We start from the raw sequence: 27,205 nt of genomic DNA, 5'->3' as shown, positions 1-27,205 counted from the left end.
ACGGCTACTGTAACGCGTGCGCTGTGCGTAATCATATCTCTGATTTGGAAATAATATCCATTTTTGATGTACCTTTTGTTTAGAAGTAGACTTCATTTCCACTGGTCTCTTATACAGTGAAGACAGAAGATAATTCATTCACTGTTCACAAAGCTCAGTAAAACCCACCCTGGGGAAGACGGACGGAGAGAGGGGGCTGGGGAACTGCGAATGGGGGGAAGTGGAAAGGAGAGAATGTCAGTCATTGAGCAAACCCAGCGCTGAGCGGCAGCACTGCACCTAAAACACTGTTTGCGAGCGACACATCTACCTTAGATTCAATCACTGCTTTTTCCTCGTTATTCCCAGACTCGTTATTCCTAGACGCATATTCACTCTCTCAGCGATACATGCAACTGATACCACTCTGAACACAAGAGCTGGCACAGCCTGCCTGTCCACACAGCAACCTTGCAACGAGGTGTTAACTAGCCTACTTTCCTTTCCATGCGACCCCGTTATCTCCGGTGCTTTCGCCAGCCTGCCATTGAAAAGTTTCGGTTTTGAGGATAAACGAAATCTACGACCTTCAAAGGGATTGTTTATAACAACGTAAGTACTCCGAATGTTTAGACTGTGATTGCGTTGTGTTCTGCTCTTTTACCTTTCGGGATTTTGTTGTCGTCCAACTTTTAACGCACCACGAATCTGGCTGTAGGCTATCCGACTATTTTAAGCGTGAACTCATGTATTAATTGTCGTAGTACTTAATGATTGTGTGCACGTCAACCCTGCCTCTTGAAATGTGAATCTTGTTTACAGTCATTGAGAATTGTATATCTTTCTTAAGACTAGCGTTTGGCATTTTATCATCAACCCATGTGATGCATGGGTTAGGCTACCCTACTTTTTCCAAAAATATGCTTTGCATTCTAACTTCTGAACCCGTTGGTTGGAATCATTAGGAGCGTTTCCACAAGTTTCAAAGTCAGGGTAACTGTTAAACTTTACCTCTTGCTTTGGTCCTGAGTTTGAATTTTTACCTCATGTTTTGAACGTTGTTTTTATGCGGTCCTGGAGTGCTCTGTTCAAGTTAGGTCGGAAAGGGTATCATCACATGCGGAAAGGACACATCACCTGACATATAACCTTCATATAGCCAACACCTATAGTTTTACTTTAAATCGAGGTAGGCCTATAAGTAGTTGAAAATTCGGAGTAGTTGTGTCCGCTACCTTAGTCAAGGCCTACAGTGGGGAACATGTCCAAGATGTTACAACATTGTTCCATCTAATGCGCGTGAACTACTTGTAGTCATCCAAAGAATACCGTGGAGAAATATGACTCGTCACAGATTAAAAGTCAACGTTTTGATGTCTTTGTATAAAACCCCAATTAAGAGACCCTGTAATAAGGTGATTTTAACCATTCTTGCCTTTGACTATTTTAAAAACACCCATTATCTATCGTAGCCTTTAATGCTTATTAAACTAAACAAAGCCATGTTTTAAGTTAATGACCGAACAGTGGCCCTAACACTGTCTGCACAGCACCATAAACAATGAACACTTCTCTCACAATTGTTTTGCTAAACCTTTGCTATTTGGAAAAGTAATATTTCAACATAATCTTAATCGTAGATTAAAATGTTAGTGAAGCATATTAGTTAATAGATGAACATAGCCTTTTCTCTAAACTTGGTAAACATAATGTTTTCTCTCTCTCTCTCTGTGTGTGTGTGTGTGTTTGTGTGTGTGTGTGTGTGTGTGTGTGTGTGTGTGTGTGTGTGTGTGTGTGTGTGTGTGTGTGTGTGTGTGTGTGTGTGTGTGTGTGTGTGTGTGTGTGTGTGTGTGTGTGTGTGTGTGTGTGTGTGTGTGTGTGTGTGTGTGTTAGAAAGAGAGAAAATGAGAGAGAATGAGAGAGAGAGAGAGAGAGAGAGAGAGAGAGAGAGAGAGCGTCCATGAATATATTTAGAGAGAGAGCAGGTAGCCTACGTGTTGACTAAGGTTCCGTTAAGCATCAATTATGTTCACTTTAATCCTCGGAAAGAAAAAATCCTGAAATCGAAAACGAGCCAAGAAGTATTCTGAGAGGGAGCCGAGAGAAAGAAGAGGGAAACACCTGTTTACTACAGACCACTACAATTTACATCCTGCCCCAAATGACTGGCTACAAGCTGGAAGGTTTCTGCTTAACCGACGAGTTGTAAACGAGTTTCTCCAAAGCGTAAGGCGTTTAGGTTAATTCACAGTTGATGAATACACAAAATATGATATCGATCAAGTGCAGCTCGCTCTCTAACGACGTTGATGATGCGGCTTTTCTTCAAGAAAATAAACATAGAAATAATCATTTTTGGAAAGAAAGAAAACAACCTTTAACTTTCATGAGCAGTTTATAAAATATCACTCTAATTGGACTTAATAAAACATTTAATCATTTTTCAATTATGTTACAATATAACGTTTTAAATATTATATAATAATTATACAACTTTTTAAATAAAATGTAAGTTAAACGGGAACACGTTTAGCAAGGTGCATTGTGTCTTTCAACAGTAGCCTAGCCTATATTTTTAATCCGTGATCTTTTTTTATCTAAAATGTTTGCTTTCAAAATAGAATAAATTGTCTGTGTATGATGACATGCCAAATCATCTTTTAAGCTGTTATAACGGAGGGATGCTGTTGATCTATTTTTTGTCAACTGGAAAAATTAGAGTCCTATGAGAGTCATATCCACCAGTCGACGCAGACAAAAGTTTCCATATTTTTTATGACATTATATTGGCCTAATTGATATAGTCTAAGTGTATAGGCTATAATTGGCTATATCGGTTTTTGAAAACTTTAACCTTCTTATTTCACAAACATGACATGAAAAAAAACGGTCAAATGATTATTGCCTAATTTATTCCTATAGGCCTACTCACCCGTTTTATTTTCCACTAAAACACACTTTCATCGCTTCGGTTGATTTATCAGCATAGTATCACACTTTTTTCAATCTTCCTATTTCCTATGTTCACTTGAATTATGGACATCAAAAAGGAAGTGCTAGGCCTAACATGCTCTCTGACATGCGTTTAATTGTTTTCGCAGTAGGCCTATTTCTGCGTCTGATTATATTTCTCTAATCATGGTAGGTTTTCAACAAGTAAAAAGTTAGGTTTTGGCATAATTGATACATCATCATTTACATGGTATGTGATGAACCTCTAAATATTAAATTGTGTGCTGTGCAGACGAATAAGGATATTTTGGTTATTCTAAAATCACTGAGTAGCAGGTGAAATAGACACCTGATCTTTTCACAGCGCAACAATTTCTAGAGAAGAATGAGATTTTGAAAAAGATCTTTAACAAGTTCAGTTTCGAACCGATATTTTACCTTTATTTAACTAGGCAAGTCAGTTATGAACTAATTCTTATTTTAAATAATGGCCTCCCGGGGAAGAGTGGGTTAACTGTTCAGGGGCAGAACGACAGATTTGTACCTTGTCAGCTCAGGGATTCGAACCTGGAACCTTTCGGTTACTAGTCCAACGCGCTAACCACTAGGCTACCCTGCCACCCCTGTTAGGATTGTTATACTTATTTTTAGGCTATTTAGTCCTTATTGCTAAAGGACAATGTTATGTGAATTAATCAACTTCATGTACGCCTAGAATTTAGATGAATTTTCCACTTAGCCTATTGAAATGATTGGCTACTCCGTCATTGCTTTGCGTTTCTTCACTGTGGCCTGGGAAGAGTCAAGCAAAAATCAAAGTCGATGTCGGAAGAAAAGTAACACATTATTTATTTGTTAGCGTTTCGATTTTTTCCCCCAGTCCTTCTTTTCTATCCCTTTCAGCAGCGATGTCAGCTGTTATTGCTTCCCATTGATCCTCTTGCAAAGTGAGAACTGAACTAAAATTAATGTCGAATCCAGAGCACGGATCAATAGCCAGAGTTATTTTAATCTGGATTTGAGCGCTGTTTGGAATTAAAAAACCGGAGAGCAAGCAGGCGGAATGAAACACTGTTAGCAAATAGGAGAGTTTCTTCTTCTCTGTGTGGTTCGAGAGCTGAACTATTGCGAAGGAAAGGAGAAAGAATCGAAGATTTACTCAAATTAGGCTACTCCTCATATTTGATCAATAGGGAATTATTAACGTCATGATATGCATTAATATCGTAACTTGATATGCTACTGATCCTCCGTTTGGTCCAGGCTTACACAAACCCAGATGACATAGATAGTAAATTAACTATGGATTACTCTATCGCATCGTCTTGATGACCCTTGGTCTATTAAGTCCTATCGATATATAGGCTAGGCTACTAATACCTCGTTCTTTATCAAAAGCAGAATGCCCCACCACGTCCCTACTAAAGTTTATATTTTGTTTTGCTAATAAACACTTGACTGAATGCTAATTTGCCATGCAGATGGTGGCATGGTATGGTAATTGAAATAAACGGTAAATAACAAGTGTTTGAACATATGGGTTTAGGATAAATATCTCGCGCATGCACTCACGGTTTCACTGTATGCATCTTAGATTCGTTTTTGATATGCATTCATTATTTTGAATATTTGTAGGTTAGTCAATGCCTTGTGTGGAATGTTTAATCAAAGGAAGACGGTTCCCCTTCATTCATATTACATTATTCTGACCACTTCACTTCCCCCGTCGTTTAGCTGATTCTGTTTCCTAATGAATTTTTTGACAGTGCAAATATTACTTGAAATGTTGTTTCAAATAAGGTTGTCTGGTTTTCTTTGTTGTGCGCTCGGGCTGTACAGCCATGCTGAGAACATTGTAGTGGCTAATTCGTTTCATATTGCGATATTCAATCTGAATAATCATACAATTTATCAGTTGTATTATTTCCTGTTTGTATGCCTATATTGTTTCCAGTCATCCGTTACATGGCAATATTTGCATCACGTTGTGACTAACCTTAGTTTAAAAAATGTTCCCTTCATTTTTTTTGTGTGATTTGGAGACTAAGTTTTGGTCAGTCTTGTGGATAGAGCTATTTGCTGTTTATGTCTGTAAGGGACTTAACTTCAATATTCTATTCTCTTTATTATTGTATTTTGTTGCTTTCTGTCACGAGTGCTTTTTGAATTGAGTGTACAAATCAGTCTCCAATACTTAATAGCAACGACTGGGGGAGATGAAGTGTGTAGCCCTGGAACTAGTTACATATGTAGGAACATTTATTTTTAATGTTTTTTCCAATGTACACATGTGTTGGATATTACTATTATGATGTTATAAAATAATGCATTTTATTGATAAATAATTGCCAATGATATTGAATAATGTTCCATTTTGATTAATGTTGCTTGTTTCCATTTAGTAGCCTATTGCTAGATATTTCCAATAGGCTTTTGCAACGGTTTGACTGAATTGTATAGCAGTGTTATTTCATGAGAGACATTGAGAACAGGACACCGTTCGGAGTTAGGCTGTCTAATGTGATGAGGTTTGTACAATATAGTTATCAGATATTTTCTTTCTCAGATTTCACCATTTGTCAATGATCTGGATGTAAATTTCAGAGCTTGGAAATAAGTTAATTTTCACATCCTGCCCAGAAGGCATTATCAGTGCATTTGCTTCAATCGATTGTAGACAGATATCTTTGTGTACTTATTATCTTCCTACAGTCATGGCTTGGGAGTGGAAAGGCACTTGTTCCGATATGTCTCATTGACACACACGCACACACACACACACACACACACACGCACACACACACACACGCACGCACGCACGCACGCACGCACGCACGCACGCACGCACGCACGCACGCACGCACGCACGCACGCACGCACGCACACACACACACACACACACACACACACACACACACACACACACACACACACACACACAGAATACTATATTCATGAATTATGGAAGCGTACTTACTGGTGTAAAGACTTCCATGAAGTCTTCTAAACTTCAGTTTCATCCCTATAACAGCAACCAAAACTATCCTTCAAAATCTACCATGGCACTGCTCCTGTAATGAGAAGCTTGCCGTGTCGGCTGAATTATTGTGTGGTGTTTTATACGTTGTGCTGGCCAACAAGTTGTCATAAGAAGGCTTTGGGGCAGACCATCACTGTGCTGCTCACTGTATGTTATTGAACATCCAGTGACTGGCCAGGTAGGCCAGTGGTGTCCTCGCTCTTCAGTCCAGTCCAGGGCTCACTGTCCCCAGGCTCAGCCCAAGCCCTGTGCTCTGTCTCTCTCTCTCTCCCTCCCTCCCTCCCTCCCCCTCCCTCTCTCTTTTTCTCCCTCTCACTTTCTTTCTCTATTTACAAAGAGGTTGCACGGCTTCAGTGAGTGAGATGGTCAGCGGTGAGAGACAGAAAGAGAGAGAGGGGTTCTCTTTGTAGTCCACGGCTGGCTTTGGCGCCCTGGGAGCCAGACACGACACCTTGCAAATAATCTGGGCTTAGCAAGGAATTAGTTGGTTCAGGTGGGTTGTGTGTGGCAGGTCAGGAAACATAAAAAAAATGATTTTGTCTGCCATGAATCAATGTGTTTCGCCGTCCTTTTAGCTCACAAAGGCTTATTTAGAAAGTAAACCCCCTTCTCCTTTTGACAGTTAGACCTGAATGTCACTTTGGGTTGGTCACACACCAAGCCAATGGTTCAAATATACACAAAAGGAAAGAGAGTGCTTGGATTTGTGGGTGAAAGACATCTCCTAAAGATTTTGAAAAGACTGATTAGGCCTACACCACTCTGTGTCATACACTCCAGTGGAATGTATTGGTTGTTAGTGAACTGCCATTCGAGCAGTGTGGCACAGCTTGTCCAATCCTTATTGATTTTGCAGCTGAATATGCCCAAGTGGCATTATTGTATCCTTCACTGAGCGCCGGCTCTGATATTAAATCTTACTTTCATATTTGTCAGTACTGCAGCATATTCTGTGGAGAAGCAGCAGCTGCTGTTGGTGCATTGTATTGAAACACTCCCTATATAGATTTCATATTGGCGAGTGAGCAGGTGATTTGATTCAGAAGGAACATTTGAGCTTCGGCAGTGTGTACAGAGTCACAGAGGCACACATCAATGACTCTATTTCAATAGTATTGACTGTCCTTCGGACATCAGCCACAACTGGCTGTCTAGAATACTGAGTGAGCTTTCCGCTGGGACGCAAACACACCCGGCCAGCCCATCCACCACACAGACAGTTGGCTCTGCCTGTCGCAAACACACCCAGCCAGCCCATCCACCACACAGACAGTTGGCTCTGCCTGTCGCAAACACACCCGGCCAGCCCATCCACCACACAGACAGTTGGCTCTGCCTGTCGCAAACACACCCGGCCAGCCCATCCACCACACAGACAGTTGGCTCTGCCTGTCGCAAACACACCCGGCCAGCCCATCCACCACACAGACAGTTGGCTCTGCCTGTCGCAAACACACCCGGCCAGCCCATCCACCACACAGACAGTTGGCTCTGCCTGTCGCAAACACACCCGTCCAGCCCATCCACCACACAGACAGTTGGCTCTGCCTGTCGCAAACACACCCGGCCAGCCCATCCACCACACAGACAGTTGGCTCTGCCTGTCTGTGTCACAACTGCAAATATTTGATGCCACACCCTGTTTCAAGCTGCTAAAATCTATTAGACTTTTACCTATATGATTATGTTTTTACCATTTTAAGTGAAGTCTTGTATAAAAAAAGATCTCCGATAATGTCAAGAGGTTTTGTCCCCTTTAGACGGAGTGGTTTTTAGGTGCCTATAAAATGACATTGGGTTGTTTTGGAAGTGAAACAGTGTAATTAGCTGCTCTGAGATGCTAACATCTTCTCCCTGTGTGCAGTACAATCACATGCAGATGAGGAGTGAAGAAACACCTCTTATGTTTCATAGTAATGTTTCATAGTAATAGTAATGTTTCATAGTAGTGTTTCATAGTAATGGTTCATAGTAATAGTAATGTTTCATAGTAATGTTTCATAGTAATAGTAATGTTTCATAGTAGTGTTTCATAGTAATGTTTCATAGTAATGGTAATGTTTCATAGTAATGTTTCATAGTAATAGTAATGTTTCATAGTAGTGTTTCATAGTAATGTTTCATAGTAATAGTAATGTTTCATAGTAATGTTTCATAGTAATAGTAATGTTTCATAGTAGTGTTTCATAGTAATGTTTCATAGTAATAGTAATGTTTCATAGTAATGTTTCATAGTAATAGTAATGTTTCATAGTAATGTTTCATAGTAATGTTTCATAGTAATAGTAATGTTTCATAGTAATGTTTCATAGTAATAGTAATGTTTCATAGTAATGTTTCATAGTAATGTTTCATAGTAATATTAATGTTGCATAGTAATGTTTCATGGTAATGTTTCATAGTAATAGTAATGTTTCATAGTAATGTTTCATAGTAATGTTTCATAGTAATAGTAATGTTTCATAGTAATAGTAATGTTTCATAGTAATGTTTCATAGTAATAGTAATGTTTCATAGTAAAAGTACTGTTTCATAGTGATGTTTCATAGTAATAGTAATGTTTCATAGCAATGTTTCATAGTAATAGTAATGTTTCATAGTAATAGTAATGTTTCATAGTAATAGTAATGTTTCATAGTAATGTTTCATAGTAATAGAAATGTTTCATAGTAATAGTAATGTTTCATAGTAATGTTTCATAGTAATAGTAATGTTTCATAGTAATAGTAATGTTTCATAGTAATAGTAATGTTTAATAAAAATATAGTACTGTTTAATAGTAATGTTTCATAGTAATGTTTCATAGTAATAGTACTGTTTCATAGTAATAGTACTGTTTAATAGTAATGTTTCATAGTAATGTTTCATAGTAATAGTAATGTTTAATAGTAATAGTAATGTTTCATAGTAATGTTTCATAGTAATAGTAATGTTTCATAGTAATGTTTCATAGTAATAGTAATGTTTCATAGTAATAGTAATGTTTCATAGTAATGTTTCATAGTAATAGTAATGTTTCATAGTGATGTTTCATAGTAATAGTTAATGTTTCAGAGTAATAGTGATGTTTCATAGTAATAGTAATGTTTCATAGTAATGTTTCATAGTAATAGTAATGTTTCATAGTAATAGTAATGTTTCATAGTAATAGTAATGTTTCATAGTAATGTTTCATAGTAATGTTTCACAGTAATAGTAATGTTTCATAGTCATAGTAATGTTTCATAGTAATAGTAATGTTTCATAGTAATGTTTCATAGTAATAGTAATGTTTCACAGTAATAGTAATGTTTCATAGTAATGTTTCACAGTAATAGTAATGTTTCATAGTAATAGTAATGTTTCATAGTAATAGTAATGTTTCATAGTAATAGTAATGTTTCATAGTACATTTTCATAGTAATAGTAATGTTTCATAGTAATGTTTCATAGTAATAGTACTGTTTCACAGTAATAGTAATGTTTCACAGTAATAGTAATGTTTCATAGTAATGTTTCATAGTAATAGTAATGTTTCATAGTAATAGTAATGTTTCATAAAAATATAGTACTGTTTAATAGTAATGTTTCATAGTAATAGTACTGTTTAATAGTAATAGTAATGTTTCATAGTAATGTTTCATAGTAATAGTAATGTTTCATAGTAATAGTAATGTTTCATAGTGATGTTTCATAGTAATAGTAATGTTTCAGAGTAATAGTGATGTTTCATAGTAATAGTAATGTTTCATAGTAATGTTTCATAGTAATAGTAATGTTTCATAAAAATATAGTACTGTTTAATAGTAATGTTTCATAGTAATAGTAATGTTTCATAGTAATAGTAATGTTTCATAGTAATGTTTCATAGTAATAGTAATGTTTCATAGTAATAGTAATGTTTCATAGTGATGTTTCATAGTAATAGTAATGTTTCAGAGTAATAGTGATGTTTCATAGTAATAGTAATGTTTCATAGTAATGTTTCATAGTAATAGTACTGTTTCACAGTAATAGTAATGTTTCACAGTAATAGTAATGTTTCATAGTAATGTTTCATTGTAATAGTAATGTTTCATAGTAATAGTAATGTTTCATAAAAATATAGTACTGTTTAATAGTAATGTTTCATAGTAATAGTACTGTTTAATAGTAATAGTAATGTTTCATAGTAATGTTTCATAGTAATAGTAATGTTTCATAGTAATAGTAATGTTTCATAGTGATGTTTCATAGTAATAGTAATGTTTCAGAGTAATAGTGATGTTTCATAGTAATAGTAATGTTTCATAGTAATGTTTCATAGTAATAGTAATGTTTCATAAAAATATAGTACTGTTTAATAGTAATGTTTCATAGTAATAGTAATGTTTCATAGTAATGTTGTCATAGTAATGTTTCATAGTAATAGTAATGTTTCATAGTAATAGTAATGTTTCATAGTGATGTTTCATAGTAATAGTAATGTTTCAGAGTAATAGTGATGTTTCATAGTAATAGTAATGTTTCATAGTAATGTTTCATAGTAATAGTAATGTTTCATAGTAATAGTAATGTTTCATAGTAATGTTTCATAGTAATAGTAATGTTTCATAGTAATAGTAATGTTTCATAGTAATGTTTCATAGTAATAGTAATGTTTCATAGTATGGCATAGTAAAGATGTTTCATAGTAACAGTAATGTTTCATAGTAATGTTTCATAGTAATGTTTCACAGTAATAGTAATGTTTCATAGTCATAGTAATGTTTCATAGTAATAGTAATGTTTCATAGTAATGTTTCGTAGTAATAGTAATGTTTCACAGTAATAGTAATGTTTCATAGTAATGTTTCACAGTAATAGTAATGTTTCATAGTAATGTTTCATAGTAATAGTAATGTTTCATATTAATAGTAATGTTTCATAGTAATAGTAATGTTTCATAGTAATAGTAATGTTTCATAGTAATGTTTCATAGTAATAGTAATGTTTCATAGTAATAGTAATGTTTCATAGTAATGTTTCATAGTAATAGTAATGTTTCATAGTAATGTTTCATAGTAATACTAATGTTTCATAGTAATAGTAATGTTTCATAGTAATAGTAATGTTTCATAGTAACAGTAATGTTTCATAGTAATGTTTCATAGTAATGTTTCACAGTAATAGTAATGTTTCATAGTCATAGTAATGTTTCATAGTAATAGTAATGTTTCATAGTAATGTTTCATAGTAATAGTAATGTTTCACAGTAATAGTAATGTTTCATAGTAATGTTTCACAGTAATAGTAATGTTTCATAGTAATGTTTCATAGTAATAGTAATGTTTCATATTAATAGTAATGTTTCATAGTAATAGTAATGTTTCATAGTACATTTTCATAGTAATAGTAATGTTTCATAGTAATGTTTCATAGTAATATTACTGTTTCACAGTAATAGTAATGTTTCACAGTAATAGTAATGTTTCATAGTAATAGTAATGTTTCATAGTAATAGTAATGTTTCATAGTAATAGTAATGTTTCATAGTACATTTTCATAGTAATAGTAATGTTTCATAGTAATGTTTCATAGTAATAGAAATGTTTCATAGTAATGTTTCATAGTAATAGTGATGTTTCATAGTAATAGTAATGTTTCATAGTGATGTTTCATAGTAATAGTAATGTTTCATAGTAATAGTAATGTTTCATAGTAATAGTAATGTTTCATAGTAATGTTTCATAGTAATAGTAATGTTTCATAGTAATAGTAATGTTTCATAGTGATGTTTCATAGTAATAGTAATGTTTCATAGTAATAGTAATGTTTCATAGTAATGTTTCATAGTAATAGTAATGTTTCATAGTAATAGTAATGTTTCATAGTAATGTTTCATAGGAATAGTAATGTTTCATAGTAATAGTAATGTTTCATAGTAATTTTTCATAGTAATATTTCATAGTAATAGGGATTATTATTATTATTATTATTATTACTATTATTATTCAAAGAGTTGCCAGATTTGGTAGAGCAGTTTTACTGTACATGTAAATGTGTCTTGTTCGAATATTATCTACAATCTATTTTAATTTCACATTTTGAGAAATTATCTTTTTTGGAACTTGTGGATTTTGGAAGTTATCTATGGTGTTACAGTGGTGTTTCTTTAGTTGATGAAATAATGGGCAGAAATTGGGTTTGTGCTGTGCATTTCAATTTTCTTGAATTGTAGGAAGTAGGCTGATGCATTTTAATTGAATAGCTGATTAAGATGGCGTTTTTTTTAAACAAGAGGGTCTGTAGGTACACTTCCTTTTTCAGAAGTTCGGAGATAATTAGAGATCTACTTGTTCAAATCATCTACCGAATTACCACAACTTGCAAATTGTCTACATATGCCCTCCCATAGATAATATGCCTATGCGCACAAGTGTGTGTGTGTCTATGTGTGTGTGTGTGTGTGTCTATGTGTGTGTGTATATGTGTGTGTGTATATATGTGTGTCCTCCAGAAGGGGTTGAATGACACCGTCTGTCCTGTAATAAAATGTAAGAGTGGCACTTTCACTGTTGTCAACAATCTCTAAATATACTGACAGACAAGGAAAGCACAGGAGCTGTGGTCTGAATGACACTCTCTAAGGAAACTTTAGCTGTTTGGGGCTCCAATACTTGGCCATCAGTCAGAGTTGACAATGTATGTTTATAGCTAAATTGGATTTATGTGCGTTTCTCTCCTAAAACAACCAGATGGAAAATAGGTTTGACATCCCAACTATTTACCTTTACAGAGACCTATAGCTTATTTTACATCAGTGCCTTTCTGATAGGAATTATATTACGCTTCATTGTTGTTGACGTTGCAATTTCTCAAGATATCATGACATTGTCACTTAAAATACAATGTGTTGTATTTAATATTTCACTGACAGCTGCATCAGTCTACCGAGAGTAATCAAGTTATGACAATATGAAAATATTATATCGATAATAAAATGCAGATAAACCCTGTCAGTAAATATTTATGAGCTAGTGTCAGTAGATTCTAACTGACATCTACTGTACATATATGTATTATAGGTTAGTCCAATGATTGTTTAACATTAGTGATAAGGATAAATGGTCTTACATTTTTTACATTTAGCAGACGCTCTTATCCAGAGCGACTTACAGTAGTGAATGCATACATTGCATACATTTTCACACATTTTTTCCCCCGAACTGGTCCCCCTTGGGAATCGAACTCACAACCCTGGCGTCACAAACACCATGCTCTACCAACTGAGCCACACGAGCCACACGGGTCTTCAGTTGAGATCACACTGATTTTCAACTTTGGCTGAACTTGTATTATTCCGTCTTGTCATTTAAAAGGATGTAGTATATTATAAGACAAGCATGCAGTAATGAGATAGAAAACAGTTTCCACAACTCTGCGTGGTGTGGAGCGGAGGAGTGTGTGTGTGTGTCAGTGTGTGTCAGGCTCCAGCCCACGGGGCTGACTCAAGCACCCTGGGAGCACAAGATTTGTTCCTGTAGATCCCACACCAGGCGACTTCGGCTCTGCTCCTCGTCTGCTGGAGAACAGAGAAATGATTAGCGCATCGGTACAACACTCAGCCTACTTATGCTTTCGGCATAAGGGGATATCCTGTGTCCTTTTATTGAATTGTCAGTTTCACACTGAGTCCACAGCTCTGCACGCTGATGGTAACGATAATACAATTGAAGTATCCAGGTACTTATCACTGTGTTACCTGGCTGTCAACACCTACATGGAGTCATTGTTTAGAGGTTATCCCAGAGAAGAGATCTGATACGCAGGGAAGACTATGATGAAAGGGGGCCTTTTGTTACAGATAGGGTATTGTTATTGGTACCATTTCAAGGTGCTTTTTCCTGGATAGATTAGGGGGAAAGACAGAGTGTAATGTGATGCTTGGGCGTCTGGCCAGACCGGAGCGCTGTAGTATACTATAGTATAGTATAACCCATTTTCAACAGACATTCCCCTGACATCTCCTGTATGGCTACGTCCCAAATGGCACCCTGTTCCCTATATAGTGCACTACTTTTGTCCAGAGCCCCATAGGGGCACCGTGTAGGGAATAGGGCGCCGTTTGGGACGTAGCCTGTGTGGTAATGTAAATGTAATGTAAATAGATTCTTTCTGAGAGAGGCTGTGTGTGCAGTGTGTCAAAGCTCAGATCAGGTTTTAAATTGATTTGAATGAGTGTTCAGGACAGCTGATGTATATAAAATATTTCTCAGCTAATTCCCGTGGAGAGTCTTTGATGTGGGGAGATATTCCGTGTGGCTTTGAAGAGCTATGTACATGATGCTGTAGGTTTGACCTTATCCACATGAATTGGTTCAACATTTGAGAGGATTTAGATAAATCAATGGTGAACGTACGATAGCATATCTAACGTCAACATTTTTTGTGAATGATATCAATGTAAAGGAATATTATTTTAAAATGTAGATTTATGAAGTACAGATGCGTAAAATACTGAATTTGTAACTTCAGTTTTATGTTTGATTTTTATAGATGGGCACTTCTTTTGAGCTCTTAAAATGTACACGTTATACCCATTCTTAGGTCCACCTTCTAATTACACTTTGGGATAAAAAATCTTTGAAACGTTTTTTTTTGCCATTGTTTCATTAAATCACCTCACACACTTTGTCCAATCTGACCATCTAATCCTCCTGAGAGTCTCAGTCTGTTTCACTGCTCCAGAGGTCAAGAGGTTAAGTGCAGCTAATTTATTCATTCAGTCAAATTTCCTGGCTGTGCAGATGGCAGCCTGATATGATATCACTATCACAATCCCATTGGAGTAGACAGCCTAGGGACCAGGGACGAGTGTTCACATGAGCAGGCCCGGCCTTATCAGATTGACGAGCGCTACCCTTATCTGTGACAGACGGTTCTGGTCCAGCTGCAGGCAGCGGAGGGAGAGATGGAGAGATGGAGAGATAATCCGCTTAAATAGATGTGATCCAACCCCAGATCTCTCTCTGAGGGAAAGTTTGTGACTTCTTCAAAGAGGCTCTGTCATGTTATTTTTAATAGTTTTATGGCTGATGCTGAATGAAAACGTCACTTCTTGTGTGTCCTGTTACAGACGGTGACCTGAGGAGGATGAACCCGCAGTGAGACTGGACCCTTCCGTGAGGACCCACCTTCCCCTGACCTGCGTGTCCAGAGCCGCCTCCCGCAGCCCGGACACCCCACCCCACTCCTTCTTCTCTCAGCCCCTCCTCTGGGCCCAGGAACCCCCCTCCCCAGGTACCAGGATGGACCTGCACCGGGCCGCTTTCAAGATGGAGTCGTCCTCTTACCTTCCCAACCCTCTGGCATCCCCAGCCCTCATGGTGCTGGCTTCCACCGCCGAGGCCAGCCGCGACGCCTCCATCCCCTGCCAGCAGCCCCGCCCCTTCGGCGTGCCCGTCTCCATGGGCGAGAAGGACATGCACCTGCCCTTCAACAACGGCTCCTACACCTTTGCCTCCATGTACCACCGTCAGGGAGCCGTTCCCGGGGGCTTCCCCAACCGGGACTTCCCCTCCTCCCTGCTGCACCTGCATCACCAGTTCGCCCCCCCAAATCTGGACTGCTCTCCCATCAGCATGCTGAACCACAGCGGGGTGGGGGCGTTCCGACCCTTCGCCTCCCCTCCAGACGACCGTGACGGGGCAGGGGGCTACCAGTCTGCCTTCACCCCAGCCAAGCGCCTCAAAGGCTGCCTGGATGCAGACGCCTCTCCCCACCTGCGATACACGGACGCTGAGGGTAAAGAGTATGACTTTGGGGGGGGACAGATCCCCTCCAGCTCCCCAAGCGCCCTTAAGGCAGTGGAGGATGCTGGGAAAAAGATTTTTGCAGTGTCAGGCCTGTTGTCCGACCGCGAGACGTCATCGAGCCCAGAGGACCGCATCGAACGCTGTGAGTACATTTACCTTTAAATTATGAACCATAAAACACATGTAATGGTAACCGGTAATTCTACTATTAAATCATGCCTCACAAACAATACGCTTTTGATATTACAAGAAAAAATGTACCTAAAAACAACACATACTGTATGCTGTGTTGCTATAGAGACAGCAGCATCCATACTTTGCTATCTATGAAGTGTATTAAAGTACAGAGGGATGTTCAGGAAGTGAGCCCCACACACAGATGTACTCCACAGATCTGATTCATAAATTACATGGACGTTTTTCTTGGGTAAGTGCAAGTGAAAGAATTTGGGAAAATATCAAATGATGCCAGGGCATGCTCAGAAGAATAAGTATGCTACTGAGAGGGAGTCCAGTAATATAACTGGCAGTAATCCACCCTGTGAACCTTAACTCCAAATACAGTAGCAGCCTGTGAAAACCAAAGACATTTCCATAGGCCCACTCAGCCTTAAACTCACTCACACACTGTCCTCCCCTCTCGCTGTGGTCTGTGGCGAACGCATACACACACGCTCATGTGTGCGCTCACGCGATCACACAAACACTCACACACACACACACAATTCCCTCCCCGATTATGTTCTCTGTCACCCCTACAGTGCACAACACTGATTTTCTGGTCCCTTCTTCCTGCTTTCCCCCCCCATGTCCTTTCCTGTCCCTGTCTCACTCCAACTCCCGCAAGCTCTGGGACATTAGCATTCTCCAATGAGCAGAGGCCATTTGGCTCACTGTTTTAATCTGATTACTTGGGAAGTGACTCGCAGCAAGATGGGGTACAGTCCTGTCATCAGCATTCATCATACCACTGCACTCACCCAGCCAGTGTGGCAAATGAACAGGGGATTACCCAGCTTTCCAAACTTTGGCAGGAGGCATGTCTCTAACAGGAGGGGGGGGGGATCACCCCCCACCCTCTCTCTCTGCACAAGCACTAACAACTCCTACACACGTCAACAGGATCCATCTGATCTTGTGACAGATTGGTGGGCGAGAGAGAGCGAGAGAGAGGGAAAGTGGGAGTCGGTCTCTCAGGAGAAAGAGACCGAGCCCTCATTATGGTGGCGGGTAATTGCACACTGAGAGTCGCTGTGCTTTCTCGCTATCTTTCTCACTCTTCCTCTCCCTTTTCCTCTCTCTGTCTCTCTCATTGGGAGGGCTAGAGCGCGACAGGCGCACTGTGCATAAGGAGAGATCGAACCACCCTTGATCGAACACATGAGAGACAAGAGCGGCGAACTGAGACTGATCCGATAAAAACACCACCGGAGGAGCAGGGAGGGGGAATGACACCCAGCAAGAAGAAAGAGAGGGAGAGAGAAGGGAAGAAGAGAGAGAGAGAAAGAGAGAGAGAGAGAAAGAGAGCGAGAGGGATGGAAAGAGAGAGAGAGAGAGAGAGAGAGAGAGAGAGAGAGAGAGAGAGAGAGATGAAAGAAATAGCATTTCTCATAAAGGATTACTTGTTTAAAGTGGCGTTGGTGTTTTTGAGGTCCTATAAACGTCAGCCCAGATAATGCTGCCTGTGTTTCTGCTGGTCACGTTTATGTAGAACCAGAGAGATGCATGTAGCTTTCTAGCACAGATAGAAGTGAAATAGATGGAATTACATGTCCTTCATGTTGGGCATTGGGAAATTGCAAATTCAGCCACATGAAGTCTCATGGAGAAAGGCTTATGCATCTTACCAATACCATCCAGATATACTGCTATTGTGTGTTAAGCTGATATTGGTGTCATTTGATTAGAATACGGTCTGGTTCATCCTCACTGATATAGAGGAGATTAGGGTGGAAGGGGACCAGGGGACTAGGGGGGTTGGCATCCCCAGTGTAGAGCAAGGCGGCATGGGCGTAGGGTATGGCGAGGACTGGGAGGGAGGAAATTATTTTGAGAGCTGGAAGCTGTTTTCTGTTTTGGAGCCTTGTCTAATTCGATTAAACCTGCACCCACCAAGGGCTCTAATGCAATTGAATTTCCAGCACTTTTATATAAGAGACTTAAATTGGGTTCTCTTGACTGTATACCTAGCTGCTTGCTGTCACTCCTGGAGCAGTGTCCCCTCAGTGTTAAACCCGCCAAATCTTCCCAGTACAGTCACTTGCACGTTTTTAAAACACTATGCTGTAAATCATTAAAACTCTGCATAAAGATCCCAACATGGCATTATAATATACGCATATCACATTATAATATACGCATATCACATTATAATATACGCATATCACATTATAATATACACATATCACATTATAATATATGCATGTCACATTATAATATAGGCATATCACATTATAATATACGCAAATCACATTATAATATATGCATGTCACATTATAATATACGCATATCACATTATAATATACGCATATCACATTATAATATACGCATATCACATTATAAGCTATTACATGTCAGTGTATTCATATTACAGATTTATCCCTCTGAAATCAGTAATAAAAGGGTCTTTCCTTGTATACTGTATAGTTTTAAAGGCACCAGGAGTCATTTGCCTGTTTAAAATTCACTTGAATATTTACAATGAAAGAATCACATGCAGAAGCTCAGTGAAGACAGAAGAACACTTGTTTGTTTGTGAGAGTGATTTTAAATGTGTGTATCTCTGTGTGTTTTGTGTGTGTGTTGCTAATTGTCATGGATGTGTGTGTGTGTGTGTGTGTGTGTGTGTGTGTGTGTGTGTGTGTGTGTGTGTGTGTGTGTGTGTGTGTGTGTACATCTCCCTGTGTGAGTGCGTGACAGCTGGAGCTTGTTTGTTTGTTTTCCCCCACCACACATTTGCACCACAGATCTGAACATTGAACCTGACCCTGAGCAGCTAACCCACTTCCACATTTCCATTCCACAAAGCGCCCCAACAAGCCTGGCTTAGGGAGGAGAGATGGAAAGAGAGTGAAGAGACAGAGAGAGAGGGAAGGAAGGAAGTACTTTGTGTGTGTGTGCGTCTGTGTGTGTGTGTGCGTGTGCGTGTGTGTGTGTGCGCGTGTGTGTGTGAGAGAAAGAGAAAAGGGAGAGGAGAAGGTAGAGGGGGAAAAGTGAGATAAAAGGAGAGATAAAAGAAATGACAAAAAGGAGGAGGATGAGCAATTAGCGTGGTTTAGAGCTGAAATGCAGACCCCAACCGCTTTCCTGAGCAGCTGAAATAAAGAGAAGAATCCTTAAGACAACAGAGTGTAGTCACGCAGGCTTCCTTCCTGACGTGACCGAGCTGTGAGCCGTACAGGCCTGTCTCCATAAATCCCCACTGATTTACGGGGTACTGGGTGCCTGGCAGGGCCGCACTTAACCCCCACCACCCCGGTCGCTCAGGACTGGAGATAGCCGCTGACCGACCCACCGCCCAGTCAGTCAGAGGACAGGCCAGTCAGGCTAGGCGAGACATCCCATCTAATGTCTGTTTGTCTGGGAGAATCAGGATTCAGAATCAGGATTCAATCTCTCCCACATTTAATTCAAGATCCCCAATCACATAAGAGTTTGGAGTTTAGGTAAAACTATTTTGTGATCGTAATGAGAATGCAGTTCTATCTCCATAACCGTTTCTGTGCCTTTCTGGTTGCCAGGCAGATCATTCAGTGGCGCCTTTAATGATTTGCTGCCCCTTACCTTTCCCTCTCCCTCTCTGTCATGATGATCGGTGCAGAGTTCCTGCCTTGTAGATCTGTCACCCAATGTGCAGTTATTCCAACGTTCTTCACATCCAGTGTTCTAAAGAGCAACGCACGCTGACAGCTGTTAAAACACACAGTGAGTCAGATGGGGATTTTTTTTTTTCTTCTTTCAAAGAGCAGATGTCATCAGTGTGGTTGTTATTCCCAGGGAAATGGTACAAACTTTGGGAAACGGTTGTAGGAAAAGGAGACAATCACAGAAAGAGAGGGTCTTCAAGGAGGAATGATGCTAGTGATAAATAAAATGCATTAGATGCCTTTATGAATAGAAATACCTTTATATTTGAATTACTGTAATGTTATGCTGGTGAATGTTTTGTTTAGTCACAACAACCCCTATTCATTTCTTTCTGGCAGGTGAAGAGTTAAATAGCCAAGGAGACAAACATTATCATCCCCACAAAAATCTGCTCCCTCCACACTCCCTCTCTCCCTCTCTCCCCGCCTCTTGCTCTGCTGTCATCCCCTCTCCCTCCCTCCCATCTCCCTGTCACGGTCTAGTGGCGAGGTTAAGTTAAGTAAGAGTGTTCTAATAATTAGGCTGCGGCCCGGGTGCTCGTCTGTGCTTACCCAGATGTTAAAAGGCTTGTCCTCTCATTTTGCCTCTCTGTCAGTCTCCGTGCCCATCCCCCCTCTCACCCCCTGCCTCCCCTCCAGGCTTCCGCCCACCTCCCGGGTACTGTGGCCCTCTGGCCTCCATGCCTTTGTTTACCCCACTGTCTGTGGCCCTCAGTCTCCCCGTGGCCCCCGGGGGCCAGGAATCCTCCTGCACTTCCACTGGCCCTGCTGTCAAATCTCAAAACGTACTGGCCATCATGAAAACAGGCTTCTTGTTTTTGTAAGACTACCTCTGCACTCTCAAAAAACAACTTGAAAATTCCACAGATAATAGTCTCTCCCTCGCTCTCTCTCCCTCTCGTTCTCTCCCTTTACCCCCCCCCACTCCCTCTCTATCTCTATCTCTCTCTCAGCGGTAGACATTGGGTGGTTGTTGGCAGTAGACAGCAGGTGTCTAACCATCACAACGCTGTGTTAAATAGAAGAGCAGTGGGCTGTGCCATTGCTGCGGCGCGATGCAGATCAAGGATTAGCGCTTTCTGCCTGGGCTTTGTTGGCTTGGCCACTTGAATTGGACACAGATTGGTGGCAAGCCTCGATTACTGAAACGAGCTGCTGGATCCACTGTTAGGGAAATGAACGGGGGGGAAATTAGATGAGTGGCGACATCCTCCTCCAAGGAACAGCTGGGCTCTCTGGACTAGTAAACAGCTACTCACATGAATCCGCTCTCAGCTAAAGGACGGGCTGTTAGAACACATTGAACACAAGCCTGCAACTTTTGATCTGCTTTCTCAGAGAGAGAGAGAGCTTGTTTCAGCTTCAGACATTATGACAACATAAGTATCAATAGGAGAATGTAAAAACGAGCAGAGGCTTTATGTAGCCGGTCATATTGTGGTGGTTGTTTCCCCTGACAGTGGGCTGTGTTATTTTTGCTGCGTGTTTGTGTGTGTGTGTGTGTGTGTGCGTGCACGCCCATGTTATTTCTGCTGTGTCTGTGTGTGCAGCAGCACTATGGGGGGCCCAGTCTCCGTCCGTCTCCCAGGCCCCGGGTCAGCCACATTCCCATGGTCCGGATTTCAGCCCTGTGCTGATGTCACTCAGCCTCTATAAAACCCCAGTGAAACCAGCCCGCTGAGTCCAGTAGAACCTCTACAGCTGGCATGCAGTTCCGTTCCTCTGTTACCCAGGGGTCAGGCTTCCGGTCGGGGCACCGTGAAGGCAGAACACCCTGGAGGTCCACTCCTCCATTTTTATTATACAGGTTTTCATTTGTAGTCTTAGGAAAAGGCGAATTGTCACTGACTGACTCACAGTGCCCAGAGCTGAAGGGTTTATTTCTCTAGAGAGCTGCCTTTCACAGCCTTCGGCCTGCCCAGGCTTATGCTGGTGTGTTGAAAGGTCTGTTCCCCCAGAGCACCCTTAAAGAGGCAGTGGCTGAAGCCGTGCTCCTGAAGCCGAGCTCCTGCTAACAGGTCCCCCACCCAGAGCAAAACAAGACAGACCCCCACGACAGCCGGCGTGTAGTCTTCTCTTTTATTCCCCCTTTCATCTTTCTTTTTCCTATGCTCCTCACCCTTTCTCTTTCTACTCCCTCTTTTCCCCTCTTTCTCCTCCCTCCCTCTCTCCTCGCTAGGTCTGCCCCCCTTCTCGTCTCTGTAATCTAATCTTCTCACAGTTTGTGGATGCAGTCTTCTGTGACAGGCTTGTTTCCAAAAAGCCCACTTGGCAAAACGACACATATACGTTACGCCCTTAATTTTGAATAATTCATCGGCAAGTGATTGCTGCCTCTGAAGCGCTGCGGTGATGGCTGGTCACGGTGCACAAGAGAGGCTGCGTTTGGGATCGTTACCTGTTTTAGCGCACGGTTTCACAATGTTGCAGAAGGGCTGTGCCACAATAACACCCTTTTTTAGGCCATTACCTCACAACCACATGACATGCACCTGTAGCTTTTGTTTTGGTGCTATTTAGTCTTTGCTGAAAATACACTAGTGTGGTTTTTCAGTAAGCAAATCAGTCCAAAAAAAAAGAAAAGAAAACTTAAATGTTGAATTTGTTGGTATTACAATGATTTACCAGGTAACTAAATAGGCATGTTTCAAACCGTTTAAGAAGGCATTTCCTTGTTATTTCCACCATGCTCCATCGGATGCAGAAACACTGTGTTACCACGGTCTCATAAGTTCATCACAGAACCACCATGTCCAATCATATCTGCATGGTCCTGCACACTGACCCACAATGCACTGGTGCATTTGTGATGGGTGACGGCCACGAGGAAAGTGTTGCCGTTCTCCCTCTAGCTACCTTCATGTCACTCTCCCTCCATCCCAACCCTCCTCACACTAGCCCCAATTAATTATTTATCAGCATGTATCATCTATTTACCTTTGTAATCCATCTGTCAGCAGGCCTATTGATTCAATCCTGCATTCTAATTGTGTGTCCTCTACTCGGCAGCAATCTCATATTCAAATCCAATAGCTGTCATCCACCCAGACTCCATCTGTATTAGTTTCCCAGCCTCTCTCTGTCCGTATCAGTGTTTTTTTTTATCATTGGAGTCGTAGTAGCTATTCTAAGGTATTCTTAAGGAAGTTGTTATTTCGCTACAGCTGCATCTCAGCTGTTTCTGCGCAACAGCAAGGAGAGGTAGAGTTTTATTTTGAAGAAGTGAGTGAATATATGGTGTTTGGTAGAGAGTGAAACTGAGAAGTGAGAAGATGAGGGGATGAGTTTCAAACACGTAACATCTTTACTCTTCGTCTATTCTGTTTCAGTTCTTTATTTTGTCTTTCTTTCCCTATGCCCCTTTTCCCCTCCTCCTGTTTGCCCCTATTGGGGTGCTCCTCAGAATGACTGGTACGCCCAGGGCAGTGGGCCTGAGGTTGGTTCTGTTGACATTGAGGTGTCAGATAGATAAAGGAGGTGTAGCAGGCTGTCTGTCTCTCTGCTGAGGTGTGTGTGTCCTGGGAGAGACACACAGCTGAGAGACGGTAGACCGCACAGTACCGCACCACAATACTCCACACGACACTACACCAGACTGTACCGTACCGCACCACATATTACACTACACCAGACCGTACCGCACCACACTACACCAGACCGTACCGTACCACACTACACCAGACCACACCACACTACACCAGACCACACCACACTACACCAGACCACACCACACTACACCAGACCACACCACACTACACCAGACCGTACCGCACCACACTACACCAGACCGCACCACACTACACCAGACCACACCACACTACACCAGACCACACCACACTACACCAGACCGTACCGCACCACACTACACCAGACCGCACCACACTACACCAGACCGTACCGTACCACACTACACCAGACCGTACCGTACCACACTACACCAGACCACACCACACTACACCAGTACACACCACACTACACCAGACCACACTACACCAGACCACACCACACTACACCAGACCACACCACACTACACCAGACCGTACCGCACCACACTACACCAGACCACACCACACTACACCAGACCACACCACACTACACCAGACCGTACCGCACCACACTACACCAGACCACACCACACTACACCAGACCACACCACACTACACCAGACCACACTACACTACACCAGACCACACTACACTACACCAGACCACACCACACTACACCAGACCACACCACACTACACCAGACCACACCACACTACACCAGACCACACTACACCAGACCACACCACACTACACCAGACCACACCACACTACACCAGACCACACCACACTACACCAGACCACACCACACTACACCAGACCACACTACACTACACCAGACCACACTACACTACACCAGACCACACCACACTACACCAGACCACACCACACTACACCAGACCCCACCACACTACACCAGACCACATCACACTACACCAGACCCCACCACACTACACCAGACCACACCACACTACACCAGACCACACTACACCAGACCACACCACACTACACCAGACCACACCACACTACACCAGACCACACCACACTACACCAGACCACATCACACTACACCAGACCACACTACACCAGACCACACCACACTACACCAGACCACACTACACCAGACCAGACCACACTACACCAGACCACACCACACTACACCAGACCGTACCGCACCACACTACACCAGACCGTACCGCACCACACTACACCAGACCGTACCACACCACACTACACCAGACCACACCACACTACACCAGACCACACTACACCAGACCACACCACACTACACCAGACCACACCACACCAGACCACACCACACTACACCAGACCACACCACACTACACCAGACCACACCACACTACACCAGACCACACTACACTACACCAGACCACACTACACTACACCACACCACACCACACTACACCAGACCACACCACACTACACCAGACCACACCACACTACACCAGACCACACCACACTACACCAGACCACACCACACTACACCAGACCACACCACACATACACCAGACCAGACCACACTACACCAGACCCCACCACACTACACCAGACCACACCACACTACACCAGACCACACCACACTACACCAGACCCCGCCACACTACACCACACTACACCAGACCACACCACACTACACCAGACCAGACCACACTACACCAGACCACACCACACTACACCACACCACACTACACCAGACCACACCACACTACACCAGACCACACTACACCAGACCACACCACACTACACCAGACCACACCACACTACACCAGACCACACCACACTACACCAGACCACACCACACTACACCAGACCACACCACACTACACCAGACCACACCACACTACACCAGACCACACTACACTACACCAGACCACACTACACTACACCAGACCACACCACACTACACCAGACCACACCACACTACACCAGACCCCACCACACTACACCAGACCACATCACACTACACCAGACCCCACCACACTACACCAGACCACACCACACTACACCAGACCACACTACACCAGACCACACCACACTACACCAGACCACACCACACTACACCAGACCACATCACACTACACCAGACCACACTACACCAGACCACACCATACTACACCAGACCACACCACACTACACCAGACCAGACCACACTACACCACACCACACCACACTACACCAGACCGTACCGCACCACACTACACCAGACCGTACCGCACCACACTACACCAGACTGTACCACACCACACTACACCAGACCACACCACACTACACCAGACCACACTACACCAGACCACACCACACTACACCAGACCACACCACACCAGACCACACCACACTACACCAGACCACACCACACTACACCAGACCACACTACACCAGACCACACCACACTACACCAGACCACACCACACTACACCAGACCACACCACACTACACCAGACCACACCACACTACACCAGACCACACCACACTACACCAGACCCCACCACACTACACCAGACCACACCACACTACACCAGACCACACCACACTACACCAGACCCCGCCACACTACACCACACTACACCAGACCACACCACACTACACCAGACCACACTACACCAGACCACACCACACTACACCACACCACACTACACCAGACCACACCACACTACACCAGACCACACTACACCAGACCACACCACACTACACCAGACCCCACCACACTACACCAGACCCCACCACACTACACCAGACCACACCACACTACACCAGACCACACCACACTACACCAGACCCCACCACACTACACCAGACCACACCACACTACACCACACTACACCAGACCACACCACACTACACTAGACCACACCACACTACACCAGACCACACCACACTACACCAGACCACACCACACTACACCAGACCACACTACACCAGACCACACCACACTACACCAGACCACACCACACTACACCAGACCCCACCACACTACACCAGACCACACCACACTACACCACACTACACCAGACCACACCACACTACACCAGACCACACCACACTACACCAGACCACACCACACTACACCAGACCACACCACACTACACCAGACCACATCACACTACACCAGACCCCACCACACTACACCAGACCACACAACACTACACCAGACCACATCACACTACACCAGACCCCACCACACTACACCAGACCACACCACACTACACCAGACCACACAACACTACACCAGACCACACCACACTACACCAGACCACACCACACTACACCAGACCACACTACACCAGACCACACTACACCAGACCACACCACACTACACCAGACCACACCACACTACACCAGACCACACCACACTACACCAGACCACACTACACCAGACCCCACCACACTACACCAGACCACATCACACTACACCAGACCACACTACACCAGACCCCACCACACTACACCAGACCACACCACACTACACCGTACCGCACCACACTACACCAGACCACACCACACTACACCAGACCACACCACACTACACCAGACCACATCACACTACACCAGACCACACTACACCAGACCACACCACACTACACCGTACCACACCACACTACACCAGACCGCACCACACTACACCAGACCACACCACACTACACCAGACCATACCGCACCGCACCACACTACACCAGACCACACCGCACCGCACCACACTACACCAGACCACACCACACTACACCAGACCACACCACACTACACTAGACCACATCACACTACACCAGACCACACCACACTACACCAGACCACACCACACTACACCAGACCACACCACACTACACTAGACCACATCACACTACACTACACCAGACCATACCGCACCGCACCACACTACACCAGACCACACCACACTACACCAGACCACACCACACTACACTAGACCACATCACACTACACTACACTACACCACACTACACCAGACCACATCACACAACACCAGACCACATCACACCACACTACACCACACTACACCAGACCATACCGCACCGCACCACACTACACCAGACCACA

The 27,205-nt window shown here is 42.4% G+C and overlaps 1 protein-coding gene across 5 annotated transcripts in view; it reads left to right on the top strand.

The window, feature by feature from the left end:
- Positions 1-214: 214 nt before the first annotated feature.
- The window catches only part of LOC106599374 (E3 ubiquitin-protein ligase RNF220), a 192,004-nt gene continuing 165,013 nt past the window's right edge, over positions 215-27,205 (top strand). For 4 of the 5 annotated variants that reach the window (XM_014190580.3, XM_014190578.3, XM_014190577.3 and 1 more), the window contains exons 1-2: positions 215-591; positions 15,048-15,868. In XM_014190580.3, coding sequence (XP_014046055.1) covers positions 15,220-15,868 — 649 coding nt within the window. In that variant the 5' untranslated portion in view covers positions 215-591; positions 15,048-15,219. Of the gene's footprint in view, positions 592-2,031; positions 2,206-15,047; positions 15,869-27,205 lie in introns of those variants that run through there. The other variant, XM_014190575.3, reaches the window with a different exon arrangement.

This window comes from Salmo salar, chromosome 03, assembly GCF_965601325.2.
Source record: "Salmo salar chromosome 03, fSalSal1, whole genome shotgun sequence".
Lineage (NCBI taxonomy): Eukaryota > Metazoa > Chordata > Actinopteri > Salmoniformes > Salmonidae > Salmo > Salmo salar.
The sequence above is the reverse complement of the archived record's forward strand: the minus strand, read 5'-3'. Positions and strand labels throughout refer to the sequence as shown.